At 41.9% G+C, this 18,049-nt stretch overlaps 1 protein-coding gene across 1 annotated transcript in view; it reads right to left on the reverse strand.

Annotated features, from left to right (window-relative positions):
* The window catches only part of LOC117519237 (protein sel-1 homolog 3), a 66,676-nt gene extending 48,764 nt beyond the window's left edge, over positions 1-17,912 (reverse strand). Inside the window, 6 exon segments of the mRNA XM_034180556.1 lie at positions 2,544-2,593; positions 2,899-3,014; positions 3,182-3,303; positions 16,676-16,802; positions 16,916-17,441; positions 17,710-17,912. Coding sequence (XP_034036447.1) covers positions 2,544-2,593; positions 2,899-3,014; positions 3,182-3,303; positions 16,676-16,802; positions 16,916-17,441; positions 17,710-17,763 — 995 coding nt within the window. The 5' untranslated portion in view covers positions 17,764-17,912.
* Between the last annotated feature and the right edge of the window lie 137 nt (positions 17,913-18,049).

The raw sequence follows: 18,049 nt of genomic DNA on the forward strand, positions 1-18,049 counted from the left end.
GGGCGTCTCCTATCCTCAAGCCTGCCCACACGTCACCCAACGTGTAATTGACTATAGTCTAAAACTGATTGTTGTCTGTATTCCGTTGTGCACAATTTACAACATTAAATTGTTACTGTTGGCTTATCCATTGCCCGTTCATTTAATGCCCCCTGTTGTGATCCGTGTTCCTACACTTTCACAACATTCAGTCAGTGAGTTTGTCAATTTTGTGGAACAAACAGGTGTGAATCAGGTGTCCCCTATGTAAGGATGAAGCCAGCACCTGTTGAACATGCTTTTCTCTTTGAAAGCCTGAGGAAAATGGGACGTTCAAGACATTGTTCAGAAGAACAGCATAGTTTGATTAAAAATTGATTGGAGAGGGGAAATCTTATACGCAGGTGCAAAAATTATAGGCTGTTCATCTACAATGATCTCCAATGCTTTAAAAGGGACAAAAAAAAACAGAGGCGCGTGGAAGAAAACAGAAAACAACCATCAAAATAGAAAGAAGAAAAACCAGAATGGCAAAGGCTCACCCATTGATCAGCTCCAGGATGATCAAAGACAGTCTAGAGTTACCTGTAAGTGCTGTGACAGTTAGAAAACACCTGTGTGAAGCTAATTTATTTGCAAGAATCCCCCACAAAGTCCCTCTGTTAAATAAAAGACGTGCAGAAGAGGTTACAATTTGCCAAAGAACACATCAACTGGCCTAAAGAGAAATGGAGGAATATTTTGTGGACTGATGAGAGTAAAATTGTTCTTTTTGGGTCCAAGGGCCACAGACAGTTTGTGAGACGACCCCCAAACTCTGAATTCAAGCCACCGTTCACAGTGAAGACAGTGAAGCATGGTGGTGCAAGCATCATCATATGGGCATGTTTCTCCTACTATGGTGTTGGGCCTATATATCGCATAACAGGTATCATGGATCAGTTTAGATATGTCAAAATACTTGAAGAGGTCATGTTTCCTTATGCTGAAGAGGACATGCCCTTGAAATGGGTGTTTCAACAAGACAATGACCCCAAGCACACTAGTAAATGAGCAAAATCTTGGTTCCAAACCAACAAAATTAATGCCTCGCAGATGTGAAGAAATCATGAAAAACTGTGGTTATACAACTAAATACTAGATTAGTGACTCACAGGATTGCTAAAAAAAAGCAGTTTGAACATAACAGTTTTGAGTTTGTAGCGTCAACAGCAGATGCTACTATTATTGTGAACACCCCCTTTTCTACTTTATTTACTAATAGCCCAATTTCATAGTCTTAAGAGTGTGCATATCATGAATGCTTGGTCTTGTTGGATTTGTGAGAATCTACTGAATCTACTTGTTGTGTGGGCCGCCAGAAGAGGAGGTACTGCTGGCCCACCACCAGAGGGCGCCCTGCCTGAAGTGCGGGCTTCAGGCACGAGAGGGCGCTGCCGCTACGGACACAGCCGGGGGTGACAGCTGTCAGTCATTATCTCTTCACAGCTGTCACCCATCTACTCTACAGCATCTCACTCCATAAAGACCAGACGTCATCGCCACCTCGTTGCCGAGATATCGTACTTCTATGGAGGTAACTGTCTCTGCCTATATTAATTGATTCTAAGAGCTATTGTTTTGCAGCTGTCAACCTGAGGACCGGCGTGGGTCGCGACTGTTTCGTCCTACGTCCGTCAGATAAGTGGTTAAACAGACGCTGCACGAGTGTGTGTTAGAGGTGGAGGTGGAATTCCCACCGTTGTTGTTACGGGGTGTACACACACCCACACTTGACTGTCTTTGTTCTTCGCCAGCAGTACCAGATCCGACAGTCGGGGACGGTGATCACCTGGGAATTCGGGACTTGGCGGCTCCAGTATTCACCAGGTTCGGTGGCGGCGGAAATCGTGTGGTTCTGGCTCTTCTCAGGACAGACGTCTTCTATCCTCGAGCCTGCCCACACGTCACCTTTGTGGATTGACTGTTATCAGATTCTGAGATTGTCTGTGTATTCGTTGTGCACCTTCACAACATTAAATTGTTACTTTTTGGCTCATCTATTGACCGTTCATTTGCGCCCCCTGTTGTGTCACTACACTTTCACAACACTACTGGTATCTTGTTTCCCATGTAACAATAAGAAATATACTGAAAACCTGGATTAATCTTTTTAGTTACATAGCACTACTATTATTCTGAACACTACTGTACAACTGTTACAATGTATTATACTGCTCCATTGGAGAGACTCCTCAGGTGTATCAATGGAAAGGGTGGCATTAGTATTGATTTGTGATGTGATTACATGAAGGACTAAAGCTAAATTTAACATTAAACTCTACTCTAACCAAACCATCACCTTCATCCAAACCTTAGCACTCCCAGAATCAGAGTTAATCCTGAAGTCAGTATTATTTTTACTGTGTACCGACACCAAAGTGCAGACATTCACTTAATGATAATGTGTTGAGCTTCCATGTGGCAATGCAGCATCACTTTTGTTATGCTCCATAAGTCCAACTGTAATCTTTGTTGATTTCACCACGTTAAAAAGAAAAAGAAGAGAAAAACAAACACCTTACTCATATGTGCGACTTTGAGTCTCATCGTCCCATCTTGTTTCCAGTAATGCCTAAAAGGGAGATAGAATAAAGTATTAGCTCCTGAAACTCTCACATGCATGCAATAAAAAGACGACTCTGCTGTAAATGAGTCCAAATTGCATTACGCACTACAATTGCCTTAAGTTTCCCATCTGGAAAAGAACCATTTTAAAGCTGTTCTAAAAAGAAATCAAGCACTGAACGCTTGAGCACTAAAACAAAAAAAGAAAAGAAAGAAAAAGAAATCCAGATGAGAAAGCTTGATGAGGATGAGCTGTATTTTAATCTCTATTTCTTATTCCACATCCTGGAGGCACATGCTGAGGTTCTGTACCATTGAGTTTTGTATGTAGCAGTCTAATCTAATCCATTTCCACAGGGGCAACACTACATCAGCTTGGAAAGCTTTGTCTTCTCCACTTGTCATATGCGCCTGAATTATGATGTCCCCTACACAAGAGATATGACAGTCATATATTTTAAAAGAAGACAGCAAAAGCTCTTTATTAATACATAGCAAAGTCTGTTGCACTGTCTCATAAACCTCATATCATTACTCATAATCTCCTGATGCTTCAGTCTAATCCCAACTGCTTTCGGGAAGAGCTTTGACCCACCTTTGTGTGTAAGGAGCATCAGAATGGAGTCGTATGATTTTGTGCTATCAACATGATGGATGATCCCACAGATGTCGGTCTGACACCATTTCAGAAGGTAGATCCATACAGATAAGGTGACACTGAAAAGCAAACAACCAAATGTGATTTGCAAACATTTTCTTTGCCCTCTGAAGCATGACATTGGATTTAAAAAGCCACGCTATGCGATTAAAAATAAAAACGACTGACCTCATCATTGTTCATTGGCTGTAAGTTTGTACGCCTTGGCAACGAGGCTTCGGGAAGCCTGTAAAACTATTTTATAATAACAAAGCAGTAAAACTAAAAGTGGAATGTCTACTGTTGGCTGCTGGGACTAAAACTAAAAACTGTGGTCATCAAGAAACTCCGGCAAGGTAGACGTTCTCAATCTAAAGTTTTAAAGAGACAGTGTGTCGGACTTGGGGGTGTTTAAATCAGAAATAGAATGTAGGCCTCTTAACACCGCAGGAACTTTCAGGCCAGTTTAGGGTATTTTCTCAATTTTACCATACCTTCAGTAATTTCCCTGTTATCATACTCACGTGTTGCATACCAAAATGTTCATCACAATCTCAACTTCCTGAAATTCAGAGCTATATTTGTCTTGAATACACTATCAAGATGGATGTAAATATGAAATACATTTTTCTAAATGTGTTGCGGTGTGTCCTGTGTCTATGTTTGCATCCTGTGTTTATGTTTTCAGTGTCTGTGGTTTGTTTGTCATCCCGTCTTGTGACCTGTCTTTTTGGTGTGTTGTGTCTGTGGTCCTGGCATTACTGTCTGTGCCCTAATGTTGGGGTTCTTTGTGTTTGATCCTTGTCTGCCTGTCATGTCCTCTGCCTCCCCCTTGTGCTTGTCCTTGGTTTTGCGCTTGGGGTTTTAGTTCTGTTTTGGTCCTTGTCCTCTGACTCCCCCTGGTGACTGTTACTGGTGTTGTCTGTGTCTAAGTCCCTGTGAGCTTTCATGTCTTTATGACTGTCTGTGTCCATGTCTGTTTTGGGTTATTTTGTCACTGTTCTGCAATTTAGTTTCCTTTGTTATTGTGTCTCATCCCTGGGTTTATTTTGATCATGGGTTTGTTTCTGTATTGACTGTATTTTGTTCTTCCTGTTTTATTTTGGTGGTTTGACTGTGCTTGTATGTTTGAGGTCTTCCTGTGTGTCTCTCCCAGCTGTTGATTATTTTACCCTCACTTGTCACCTGTTTGTGTCATCACCCCAGTGTGTATTTAAGCCTGGGTTTGCCCTTGTGTATTTGTTGGTTCCTTCATGTTGGTTACTTCTGGTCATTCCATGTTTTTGAGTATGTAGTGTTTTGGTCCCCTCTAGTTCTGTTGTTATATTTAGTTCTAAGTCATTGTTCAACTTTGTCTTTATCTTGTGTGGTTTTGATGCGTCTTTTTGAAGTTGACTCTCATTTTCCCCCCTCGTCATCTTCATTTGGATTGTTGCACTGTTTTGCACTTGTTACATAAATCACCAGTGAATGCATCTTAGTTCTTCTTGTTGTGATTCCTTGCATATTTGGGTTCTTTTTGCATGCAAATCCTAACAAAATTCTTCATCTCTTAAATGAAAATATTCCTTTATTTATGTAGACAAATTCTTTTGGTGTGACAAATGGGTTTACCAAAGAGAAATGGGTTTACCAAAGAGAAATGGGTTTACCAAAGTCCTAAAGTCACAAAACTAATGCAAGATATTCATACAATTTCCATATCCACTTAAACCAATTAAGAGTCACAGGGGGGTTGAAGCCTATTCCAGCAGTCATAGGGTATGAGGCAGAGGGCACCCTAGACAGAACGCCAGTCTGTCATAAGCCCACATATAGACAGGCTGCCACGTGCTCTGCGCTGGATGCTGCGTATATAAAATAATTATTTTGTGGCGGATTAATCATTTTTTTCTGCAAATTGGCCATGAAAATGGCTCTAATCACTTCCCGAATCACAGAGGAGGCTGCAGCCGGAGCCGTTTGCACGCATGAGCATGCCTAACAAGCTGCAGAAAGCATTTTGAGCCATCTAAAAAGGTAATTATTTGTCATGTTTACATTATCATGGCTTGATAAAACAGTTGTGTGTTCTTTCCTTCTTGTCTGCAACTGTTAAAGGAGGTTTATAACAGATTTAACTTGTTGTTATAATCCTTCAGACGAGCTGCGCTCTGATGCGATCCGCTGACGTCACAACTCGCTCTGTTCGCTGCTTGTTTACTCCACTTGATGAGCTGCACGTCGTGTTGGAGATTAGATCGCGCCACATAGCAGAAAAGATTTTCTGAACATTTCAAAATTCTCTGTGTGGCTTAAAATCCTTCGGCCTCCACAAAGCTGAAGCAGGGCTAGAAGCACAGGAATAAACATTTTGTGAAATGGAGTATCGTATATGTTGCCAATTGGGTGGTAACAGATTACATGTAATTAGATTACAAACAAAAAGTTACATGATTACATTTTATTATTAAAATATCAGAATTTTAAAATTATAAAACCTTACAGAGTGAGGATGTGACAAGACCTCGTGCCGCAAAATCTTGCAACATTAAGATGTGATGATACGAGGTCTGTTAGAAAACTATCCAACCTTTTTATTTTTTGCAAAAACTATACTCAACAAAAATATAAACGCAACACTTTTGGTTTTGCTCCCATTTTGTATGAGATGAACTCAAAGACCTAAAACTTTCTCCACATACACAATATCACCATTTCCCTCAAATATTGTTCACAAACCAGTCTAAATCTGTGATAGTGAGCACTTCTCCTTTGCTGAGATAATCCATCCCACCTCACAGGTGTGCCATACCAAGATGCTGATTAGACACCATGATTAGTGCACAGGTGTGCCTTAGACCGCCCACAATAAAAGGCCACTCTGAAAGGTGCAGTTTTATCACACAGCACAATGCCACAGATGTCGCAAGAATTGAGGGAGCGTGCAGTTGGCATGCTGACAGCAGGAATGTCCACCAGAGCTGTTGCTCGTGTATTGAATGTTCATTTCTCTACCATAAGCCGTCTCCAAAGGCGTTTCAGAGAATTTGGCAGTACATCCAACCAGCCTCACAACCGCAGACCACGTGTAACCACACCAGCCCAGGACCTCCACATCCAGCATGTTCACCTCCAAGATCGTCTGAGACCAGCCACTCGGACAGCTGCTGAAACAATCGGTTTGCATAACCAAAGAATTTCTGCACAAACTGTCAGAAATTGTCTCAGGGAAGCTCATCTGCATGCTCGTCGTCCTCATCGGGGTCTCGACCTGACTCCAGTTCGTCGTCGCAACTTCGCACAGCCATTGAAGAGGAGTGGACCAACATTCCACAGGCCACAATTGACAACTTGATCAACTCTATGCGAAGGAGATGTGTTGCACTGCATGAGGCAAATGGTGGTCACACCAGATACTGACTGGTATCCCCCCCCCCCAATAAAACAAAACTGCACCTTTCAGAGTGGCCTTTTATTGTGGACAGTCTAAGGCACACCTGTGCACTAATCATGGTGTCTAATCAGCATCTTGGTATGGCACACCTGTGAGGTGGGATGGATTATCTCAGCAAAGGAGAAGTGCTCACTATCACAGATTTAGACTGGTTTGTGAACAATATTTGAGGGAAATGGTGATACTGTGTATGTGGAAAAAGTTTTAGATCTTTGAGTTCATCTCATACAAAATGGGAGCAAAACCAAAAGTGTTGCGTTTATATTTTTGTTGAGTATATGGATTTGAATCATGTGCGCTTGCACCAGCCAAGCTTGAACCTTTGTGCGCATGCGTGAGTTTTTTCACAGCTGTCGGTTGCGTCATTCGCCTGCAGAGCACGCTTTGAGTGAGGAGTGGTCCACCCCCCTCGGCGGATTTTCATTGCAAGGAAAATGTCTGAACGATCTGGAGCTTTGCTGCATCAAATGTTTCCAGAAACTGTGAGAGACAGCCAGATGGAAACCATTCGGAAGATTCAGACGGCTTTCAGGGACAATTCTATGGGGATCACACAAATTAAGGAGTGTTACAACCGGTTTAAAGACGACGCACAATGGCTGAGGGCACGCCGAGCTCTGAGTGGCGATCGACAGGCTGAAACGACCAGATCATTTCCAAAGTGAACGCTGTGTTGATCTGGGACGTCGTCTGACTACCAGAGAAATGGCAGACGAGGTGCACATAGCACTTTTTCGGCACATTCCACTGTTACAGGAGTTTTTGTCATGAAAAGACGTGCGGAGGAATTCGTGCGTTGGGACGGAGCCGCATGGCGCAGAACAAAAAGCAACGCTGTGATGAAGCCTCACAGGACATGTTGTGGCATGTCCAGCTCGTCCACAATTTCTCGGATAGTCACATGACTGAAAAGCCACTGAAAGCCATCTGAATTTTCCGAATGGTGCAAGAGCTGGGCATGTTACAACATGTCCTGTGAGACTAACACGGAGGTGCTTTTGTTCCGCGCCATTAGCGGCTCCGTGGCGAATTCCTCCGCTCCTCTTTCCATGACAAAAACTCCTGTAACAGTGGAATGTGCCGAAAAAGTGCTATGTGCACCTCTTCTGCCATTTCTCTGGTAGTCAGACGATGTCCCGGATCAACACAGCATTCACTTTGGAAATGATCTGGTCATAGCCTGTCGATCACCGCTCGGAGCGCGGCGCGCCCTCAGCCATTTTGCGCTGTCTTTAAACTGGTTGTAACACTCCTTAATCTGTGTGATCCCCATAGAATCGTCCCTGAAAGCCGTCTGAATCTTCCAAATGGTTTCCACGTGGCTGTCTCTCACAGTTTCTGGAAAAATTTGATGCAGCAAAGCTCCAAATCGTTCAGACATTTTCCTCGCAATGAAAATCCGACGAGGGGGGTGGACCACTGCTCACTCAAAGCGTGCTCACAGGCGAATGATGCAACCGACAGGCGTGAAAAAACCCATGCATGCGCACAAAGGTTCAAGCTTGGCTGATGCAAGCGCACATGATTCAAACCCATATAGTTTTTGCAAAAAATAAAAAGGTCGGATAGTTTTCTAACAGACCTCGTATTTCTCATGAAAAGTTCATTGGGCTGTTCTGAGAGCTTGATTTTGAAAATCTCTATAGATTTTTCTGAGGGAAGCCACTGTGTTGTGTGTGTCATCACTCACTGCGACTCCAAAATAGAGCACAGCCGGACAGAACGCACTGTGTCATGCACTTTCAACACAAACCAGACAGTTTGAGGACCGAGTTGGGAAAGAGGGAGGGAAGGCGTGTGCTGCTTCCTGACTGCTGGAGTCAGCCCCAAGATACAGCCATTCAAGGAACTATAAGATTTTACAGACTGCTGGAGGTTGGGGCTTCTACATGAAGTGTTAGCAAAATAAATAGATAAATGAATAACGACTATTTGACTACCATTATGAAAAACTTGTCAGCTCGTAAAACTCTGTAATCATGAAATCCCGAGAAGGCAGTCAGTTGAGTTTGTGGTAAAACCTTTTACAGTGCTTGCAAATTGTGCTGTCTTTTACTGCATATGATAATTCCCACTCAGAAAGAAGGAATGACATTCATTACAAGATGATTAGTTAAAACATTTCAAAATGCACCTGAACTGTTTTGCATTTGACTTCCAGTAGTAAAGTACTTTTCCAGTCACATATTTAATTGTTGAAGTTTTCTCAAAAATAGTAAAGCTCGTCTCGTTCTCGAGAACACAACGTCTTGTATTGTCTCCTCTCATGTCTTGGGTATATTTTCACACACCTATTATTCAATGATCCAACACTTTTAATTCATCCAGTAGAAACAGTTCTGAATGAGTAGCCATAAAAGGTCAAGCGAAAATCAATCGTCTGTCTTTGTCATTTTTTAGGACTCTAATTGCAGCATTTGCATGTAGAAGAACATTTCCACAAGATAGAGGACTGAAGCAGAAGTAAACCATTTGCACCACTTGGGGAAAAAAGAGCAGCTTTCAAATCCTAGCAATATCACCATCATTTTGAATTTAAAAATGATCATTTTCAGATAAGTGAAAGGTATGTTTTGAGATACTGTGTTTGAATTTATAATGTATGAGATAATTATGAATAAACAGAATATTTGTGGTTGTGTCCATTTGTTTTTGTATGATGTGCATCATTTTCAGTAAGTGATTTTGAAGTTTCATAATTTCCAGTATTCACAGCACTTCACTTTATCAAGATTTTATGTTACAGCCTTATTCCGAATTGGAGTCAATTAATTTTTTTCCCCTCAAAATTCCCTCAAAAACACCCCATAATGACAACATGAAAAATGTTGGGGGGGGGGGGGGGGTGTTCTCAAATTTATTAAAAATAAAAAACTAAGAAATCACACGTACATAATTATTGACAACCTTTGCTCAATACTTTGTTGATGAACCTTTGGCAGCAATTACAGCCTCAAGTCGTCTTCAATATGATGCCACCACCTTGGCGCACCTGTCTTTGGGCAGTTTTGCCCATTCCTCTTTGTAGCACCTCTCAAGCTCCAACTAAACAGACCACCATATAAGACGTAAATGTGCAATGAAATTAAATGTTAGAGAACTCTGCATATTATCTATGTACAGTGCAGCCAAAAAGTATTCACAGTGCTTCACTTTTTCAACATTTTGTTATGTTACAGTCTTATTCCAAAATGGAGTAAATTGTTTGTTTTTTGTTTTGTTTTGTTTTTCAAAATTCTACTCACAACACCCCATAATGACAACATGAACCCTTTGCTCAATACTTTGTTGATGGACCCTTGGCAGCAATTACAGCCTCAATCCTCCTTGAATATGATACCACAACCTTGGCGCACCTATCTTTGTGCAGTTTTGCCCATTCCTCTTTGCAGCACCTCTCAAGCTCCAACTAAACAGACCACCATATTAGATGTAAATATGCAATGAAATTAAATGTTAGAGAACTCTACATATTATTTATGTACAGTGCAGCCAGAAAGTATTCACAGTCCTTCACTTTATCAACATTTTGTTATGTTACAGTCTTATTCCAAAATGAAGTAAATTGTTTGTTTGTTTGTTTTCTTCAAAATTCTGCTCACAACACCCCATAATGACAACATGAACCCTTTGCTCAATACTTTGTTGATGCACCTTTGGCAGCAATTACAACCTCAAGTCTCCTTGAATATGATGCTACTACCTTGGCGCACCTATCTCTGGGCAGTTTTGCCCATTCCTCTTTGTAGCACCTCTCAAGCTCCATCAGGTTGGATGGGGAGTGTCTGTGCACAGCCATTTTCAGATCTCTCCAGAGATGTTCAATTGGATTCAGGTCTGGGCTGTGGCTGGACCACTCAAGGATATTCACAGAGTTGTCCTGAAGCCACTCCTTTGATGCCTTGGCTGTGTGCTTAGGGTCATTGCCCTGCTGAAAGATGAACCATTGCCCCAGTCTGAGGTCAAGACTGCTCTGGAGCAGGTTTTCATCCAGGATGAATCTGTACATTGCTGCATTCATCTTCCCTCTACCTGACTGGTCATCTAGTTGTTGCCACTGAAAAACATCCCCACAGCATGATGCTGCCACCACCATGCTTCACTGTAGGGATGGTGCCTGGCTTCCTCCAAACATGACGCCTGGTATTCACACCAAAGAGTTCAATCTTTGTCTCATCAGACGAGAGAATTTTGTTTCTCATGATCTGAGAGTCCTTCGGGTGCCTTTTAGCAAACTCCAGGGGTGCTGCCATGTGCCTTTTACTAAGGAGTGGCTTCTGTCTGGCCACTCTACCATACAGGTCTGATTGGTGGATTGCTGCAGAAATGATTGTCCTTCTGGAAGTTTCTCCTCTCTCCACAGAGGAATTCTGGAGCTCTGACAGAGTGATCATCAATTACTTGGTCACCTCCATGAATAAGGCCCTTCTCCCAAATCACTCAGTTTTAGGTGGGGGCCAGCTCTAGGAAGAGTCCTGGTGGATCTGAACTTCTTCCTATTATGGATGATGAAGGCCACTTTGATCACTGCAACCTTCAAAGCTGTAGAAATATTTCTGTACCCTTCCCCAGATTTTGTCATTGAGACAATCCTTTCTCTGAGGTCTACAGACAGTTCCTTTGACTTCATGTTTGATTTGTGCTCTGACATACTACACTGTCAACTGTGGGAGCGTATATGTACACAGATGAGCCCAAATCATGTCCAATCCACTGAATTTACCCCAGGTGGACTCCGATTAAGCTGTAGAAACATCTCAAGGATGATCAGTAAAAATAGGATACACCTGAGCTCAATTTTGAGCTTCATAGCGAAAGCTGTGAATACTTACATACATGTGATTTCTCAGTTGTTTTATTTTAATAAGTTTGCAGAATTCTGCCTTGGTGTCTGCTCTGCTCCCCCTCCCTTCCTGTCACGTAGCTGGTTCATCACACCTGCCAGTAATCATCCACCACCTGTACTTAAATCCCGGTCCTGCTTCTCTACCATTGCCAGAAGCTCAGTTCTGCCTGTACCTGGCCTCAGTATTGGCTGTTGATGCTCTGTTTTGACTCTGTGCGTTCCATGTGTTTCCAGCGTTCCTGCCTCCAGTCAGTTCCGTTGCGGCTGCCTGCACCTGGTTCTGTTGCTATCCACCATCTGGTTTGAGAATTCATTCCCATCATCATTCTGGTCAAGTCAGCATCTCCTTGCTCCAGTGTCTCTCTCCACTGACTCGTACATTTATCGTCTCAGTTTGTTCACATAATGAAATTATTTGACTTTTCCATCCTAACTCCCTACATTTTGGGTCCTAACCTTGTGTTCTGGTTTAACCGTAACAAAAACCTTTTCACATTGTCATTATGGAGTATTCTGTATAGGGAAAAAAATAATAATTTCATCCATTTTGGAATAAGGCTGTAACATAACAATATGTGGAAAAAGTGAAGTGCTGTGAATACTTTCTGAATGTACAGTATGTGTTTTGTTTTGTTTTTTTTCTTCTTCTTCTTCTTTTCACATTGCATTTTTGGACAGATGCAATTTACAATCCAGAAATATGATCATACAAGTAATACAAGTAATCGGACCCAGTTATGCATATTGCTTATCACAAGATTAGATTAAACATAACTTTATTAATCCCTTGGGAAGACTCCCTTGGTGAAATTGAGGATCCAGCAGCACTGTCTTGCAGCACACAGGGTAAGAAGCACACAGACTATCAGAAGTGCCAGTTAAAATCTGCAAATTTAAATACACAAATATAAATACCAGAACTACTGCTCACTACTGGTTTACTGGCTACTACTGTTCCTCTCCTGATGGCCTGGGGGACAAAGGAGTTTTTCAGTCCCCTTTGATCCAAGAGAGGGCAAGGGAGCATGAATCCCAGTTTCCAAAGAAGCAAAAGCATAAAGGAAAGCAAATTCATGACCAGCAAAAGCATCATAATGCAATATGCAATCTTCCCTACACACTGCAGCTTTAAAGTAAATACAACAGTAACAGTATGTCCTAACTTAAATACTTGTGAGGTATCCATGGTCAGGTCCAAAAGTATTTGGACAACAACACAGATTTCTGTGGTGTGGTGGAACCCAGATGCCTCCAAGCCCCCTCTGGGGGAAAGAGTAACATGAGGCTTCTTTTTTGCACAGCAATTTCAGTTCAATTTCAATTTATTTTCATTTATATAGCGCCAAATCACAACAGAGTTGCCTCAAGGCGCTTCACACAAGTAAGGTCTAACCTTACTATCCCCCAGAGCAACAGTGTTAAGGAAAAACTCCCTCTGAGGAAGAAACCTCAAGCAGACCAGACTCAAAGGGGTGACCCTCTGCTTGGGCCATGCTACAGACAGACAGCAAAGTTTAAAGTAGCATTTGTGAATGTATGCCCGGCTGCAAACCCTCCCCAGAGCCTGACGTGTACCTGCTAAATGAGTGAGACCACTAGAGCAGTGATTTGTCACTTTTACACTCTTCTTCCTCTCCCGTCATATGGCCTGAGGGATGAAGGAGTTTTTCAGTCTGTTGGTCCTGCACTTGGGAAGGAGCAGTCTGTGGCATAGAAGAAGCTCCTCTGCTTGCTGATGACGGTGTGCAAAGGGTGACTGGCATCGTCCATAATGTCTAGCAATTTGTCCAGTGTTTTCTTCTTTGCCATGTCACCAGAGAGTCCACCTACATGCCAACCATGGAGCCAGCCCACCTGATCAGTTTGTCCAACCTGAATGTGTCCTTCTTGGATGTCCTGCACCCCCAGCACACCACGATGTAACGGATGCTGGCTACTATGGACTGGTAGAACATCCACAGGAGTTTCCTGCAGATGTTAAATGACCGCAGCCTCATCAGAAAGTACATCCTGCTCTGTCCCTTCCTGTACAGATGGTTGATGTGGGTTGTCCAGTCCAGTTTGCTGTCCAGCCACAGCCCAAGGTACTTGTACAACCCCTGGCAATAATTATGGAATCACCGGCCTCAGAGGATGTTCATTCAGTTGTTTAATTTTGTAGAAAAAAAGCAGATCACAGACATGACGCAAAACTAAAGTCATTTCAAATGGCAACTTTCTGGCTTTAAGAAACACTATAAGAAATCAGGAAAAATAATTGTGGCAGTCAGTAACGGTTACTTTTTTAGATCAAGCAGAGGGAAAAAATATGGACTCACTCAATTCTGAGGAATAAATTATAGAATCGCCCTGTAAATTTTCATCCCCAAAACTAACACCTGCATCATATCAGATCTGCTCGTTAATCTGCATCTAAAAAGGAGTGATCACACCTTGGAGAGCTGTTGCACCAAGTGGACTGACATGAATCATGGCTCCAACATGAGAGATGTCAATTGAAACAAAGGAGAGGGTTAGGGTTAGGGTTAGTTAGGGTTAGGGTTAGGGTTAGTTAGTCACGCAATGTTGCAAAAGATGTTTGTTGTTCACAGTCAGCTGTGTCTAAACTCTAGACAAAATACAAACAACATGGGAAGGTTGTTAAAGGCAAACATACTGGTAGACCAAGGAAGACATCAAAGCGTCAAGACAGAAAACTTAAAGCAATATGTCTCAAAAATCGAAAATGCACAACAAAACAAATGAGGAACGAATGGGAGGAAACCGGAGTCAACGTCTGTGACCGAACTGTAAGAAACCGCCTAAAGGAAATGGGATTTACATACAGAAAAGCTAAACGAAAGCCATCATTAACACCTAAACAGAAAAAAAACAAGGTTACAATGGGCTAAGGAAAAGCAATCATGGACTGTGGATGACTGGATGAAAGTCATATTCAGTGATGAATCGAATCTGCATTGGGCAAGGTGATGATGCTGGAACTTTTGTTTGGTGCCGTTCCAATGAGATTTATAAAGATGACTGCCTGAAGAGAACATGTAAATTTCCACAGTCATTGGTGATATGGGGCTGCATGTCAGGTAAAGGCACTGGGGAGATGGTTGTCATTACATCATCAATAAATGCACAAGTTTACATTGATATTTTGGACAGTTTTCTTATCCCATCAGTTGAAAGGATGTTTGGGGATGATGAAATCATTTTTCAAGATGATAATGCATCTTGCCATAGAGCAAAAACTGTGAAACATTCCTTGCAAAAAGACACATAGGGTCAATGTCATGGCCTGTAAATAGTCCAGATCTTAATCCAATTGAAAATCTTTGGTGGAAGCTGAAGAAAATGGTCCATGACAAGGCTCCAACCTGCAAAGCTGATCTGGCAACATCAATCAGAGAAAGTTGGAGCCAGACTGATGAAGAGTACTGTTTTTTCACTCATTAAGTCCATGCCTCATAGACTGCAAGCTGTTATAAAAGCCAGAGGTGGTGCAACAAAATACTAGTGATGTGTTGGAGCGTTCTTTTGTTTTTCATGATTCCGTAATTTTTTTCTCAGAATTGAGTGATTCCATAATTTTTTTTTCCCTCTGTTTGGTCTAAAAAAGGTAACCATTACTAACTGCCACAATTTTTCCTGATTTCTTATAGTGTTTCTTAAAGCCAGAAAGTTGCCATTTGAAATGACTTTAGTTTTGTGTCATGTCTGTGATCTGCTTTTTTTCTACAAAATGAAACAACTGAATGAACATCCTCCAAGGCCGGTGATTCCATAATTTTTGCCAGGGGTTGTAGGAATCCACAGCCTCCACCTCAGCTCCCTCAATCAGAACTGGGCACAGTCTTGGTCTGGACTTCCCAAAGTCAATGACCAGCTCCTTTGTCTTCGAGGTGTTGCGCAGTAGATGGTTTGTGTCGCACCAGGCAGCAAAGTCCTTCAGTAGGTTCTGTACTCCTCCTCTCCGTCATCCCTGATGCATCCAACAATGGTTGTGTCATCTCCAAACTTCTGGATGTGACACAGCTCAGAGTTGTAGCAAAAGTCAACTCCAGTGCTGCTGATTACAGTGTCCAATAGGGTGTCCTTCAGCCTGACATTCTGCGGCTTGTCGGTGAGGTAGCTGGAGATACAAATGAGCAGGCAGGTGTCCACTTGTATCCTGTTCAGTTTGTCCTGAAGCACAAGAGGCTGGATAGTGTTGAAGGCACTTGAGAAATCCAGGAATATATACCAGGAGTATAAAGACGTGGAGCACATTGAGGGACAAATTAATCCAGAAAAAGCCACTATTCCTGTGACAACTTGCATAAAGACGTGATGTAGAATTTTAAAAGGGTCACGCACACGTCACCATCATTGCATGGCTACAGAGTTACGGAGCTGGAGAAGTGTAAATCAGGCTTTAGGATTTTAAGGTACCACTCCACACCTGACTTAGAAAAAATGGATTTTGTCTGTTTTCTACATACTATAACCGATTTTGATTATAATGGACAAAATTTGCTTGTCCACGTGAATCCATTATATGCAAGTTTTACTGTACATGTTTGTACAGAGAGAGTACAGTTCAAACAGGAGTTAAATTCCTTGTACTCTTTTGAAGATACTTGACGAATCAAGGCTTTTCTGATTCTGATATCTTGGGTTCATACTGCCTGCATTGAAATAGAGGTAAAATTAAATATAAGAATCTTTGTGGGGGTGGTGGTGGGGGAGGGGGGGGTGTTGTTTTGTTTCTTTTTGTCAGTGTGTCCCAACTTTTTCAGATTTGCATTTGTATAAATGCACAAAAAGTAACATTTAACACAGTATGTATTTGACTAATACTGAAAAATGGTATTAGATTTTTTTCATTATCATTAGATTATAGAAAAATATTAGATTGTAGACAGCAATAGGTTTCAGGCATGGACAAACATGTCGAAATAAGAAGATTTTTATGTATTTGTAAGAACACGTGGAGTATGAACATTTGTTGAAACATGTTGCTGAAAGAGTTATTGTCTTGCTAATATGCAAAGTTGGCACTATGTTTATGATGATTCAGATCTAATAATCTGCAATCCGAGAGCATTTCTTACAACATTTGGAGAACCTGCTGGAGATTTTATTTCTCATGCTGTGTCGTTGAAATGAGATAAATGAGACAAGCCAGTGAGTCAAGTCCAACCTGGGCTGTGTCACAGCGTGAAGACGGGCTCGCTCCAGGTCTCTGTTGATGAAAGGCTGGAACCTGCGGACCACTCCGTAGTTCTCACCCGAACTCGCCAGCGGGAACTTTAGCATATCAATTTCCACTGTGTACAAATAAAAGGGCAAATGATTACACTTTGAGCAAACATCTGTGTTACTGATCGAGCTTCTTGTTTTAACAAATTGAATAAAAATGACAAAGGGATTCACATCTGACCTGACTCGTGTGGACACTGATGGATTCTGTTTTTGGTTAGTTAACACATAAGCTGAGCAGACCACGAGGGGCACCCAGTGGGTGCAATAGTGGGACGCTCTAACTGCGGAGTCATCTGTAGCACTTTGTAGTTCCTCAGTAAGGAATCGGCGTACGTGCTGTATCTACTGCCATCATTAAGATGGTCCATCCAAGTGAGAAGTGTTACATTGTGGGCCTCGAGCACATCTCTGTTGAAAAAGTTGTGCTGATACACAATGGACGGAGGGAATCTGAGCAGCACCTGGTGGCTCCTGTAGACCAGAGGTGTTCTGCAAGTCCATTTCCTGCTGAAGACCACGACCTCTCCACGCCTTCCAGAGAACACCGCCACCTCCACTGCAAGATGGCACGGCCTGGAGCACCGATACCGTACACGCACCTCAGAGTCATCTACCACTTTGTCAGGGGCCGAGTCGAACACGAGGAAATCGTCAGGCAGATTCTCTCTCCTCTCAGGTGACACTAAAATTGATTGCTGCAAACACTGTCCCAGTATGATATAAAAATAAAGATGATAACAGCAATAAAGTGAGTTTAAAAAAATTTACTTACACCTGACAAGCATGCAATTTCGTATCTTTTTTCGGGTTTTTTTTTTTTTTTTTTGCTCAACACAGGACTACAAATTTCAACAGATGCTTCAAAGCAAAAAAAAAAAAACTCTACACAACAGGCTATATTTCACATTTACTGCTGTGCTGCTGTTGAGGTTATTACAGTACATAAAGAAAATGTATAATAAAATCTCTTACCATCATAATGGCAAACACAAAGGTATATCCAACAAACCAGGAGTTCAAGTTCATGTCGCGGCCTGCACTGTAGATTCTTGCTTGGTTTAAAATGGATTGTAAAGACAAGATATGTCAGTTTACTCGTAAATGAAGTAAAACAAAAAGTGGAAGAAGTGGCCGGGTGACAGCTGCTTTAACAGCTCATGAGCAGGTGGCAGATCTTTTTCAGGATACACCCTGTGTGATGTTGGATTACTTGAATTTCTGGTTCTACAAGTCAAACAATTTGCATGAAGTTCCTTTAAAGGGCCATGTGCCTAAAGACTCCACTGAGTGTGCATCAAGATTTCTGAACTAA

This window comes from Thalassophryne amazonica, chromosome 10 (assembly GCF_902500255.1).
Source record: "Thalassophryne amazonica chromosome 10, fThaAma1.1, whole genome shotgun sequence".
In the NCBI taxonomy this organism is placed as follows: domain Eukaryota; kingdom Metazoa; phylum Chordata; class Actinopteri; order Batrachoidiformes; family Batrachoididae; genus Thalassophryne; species Thalassophryne amazonica.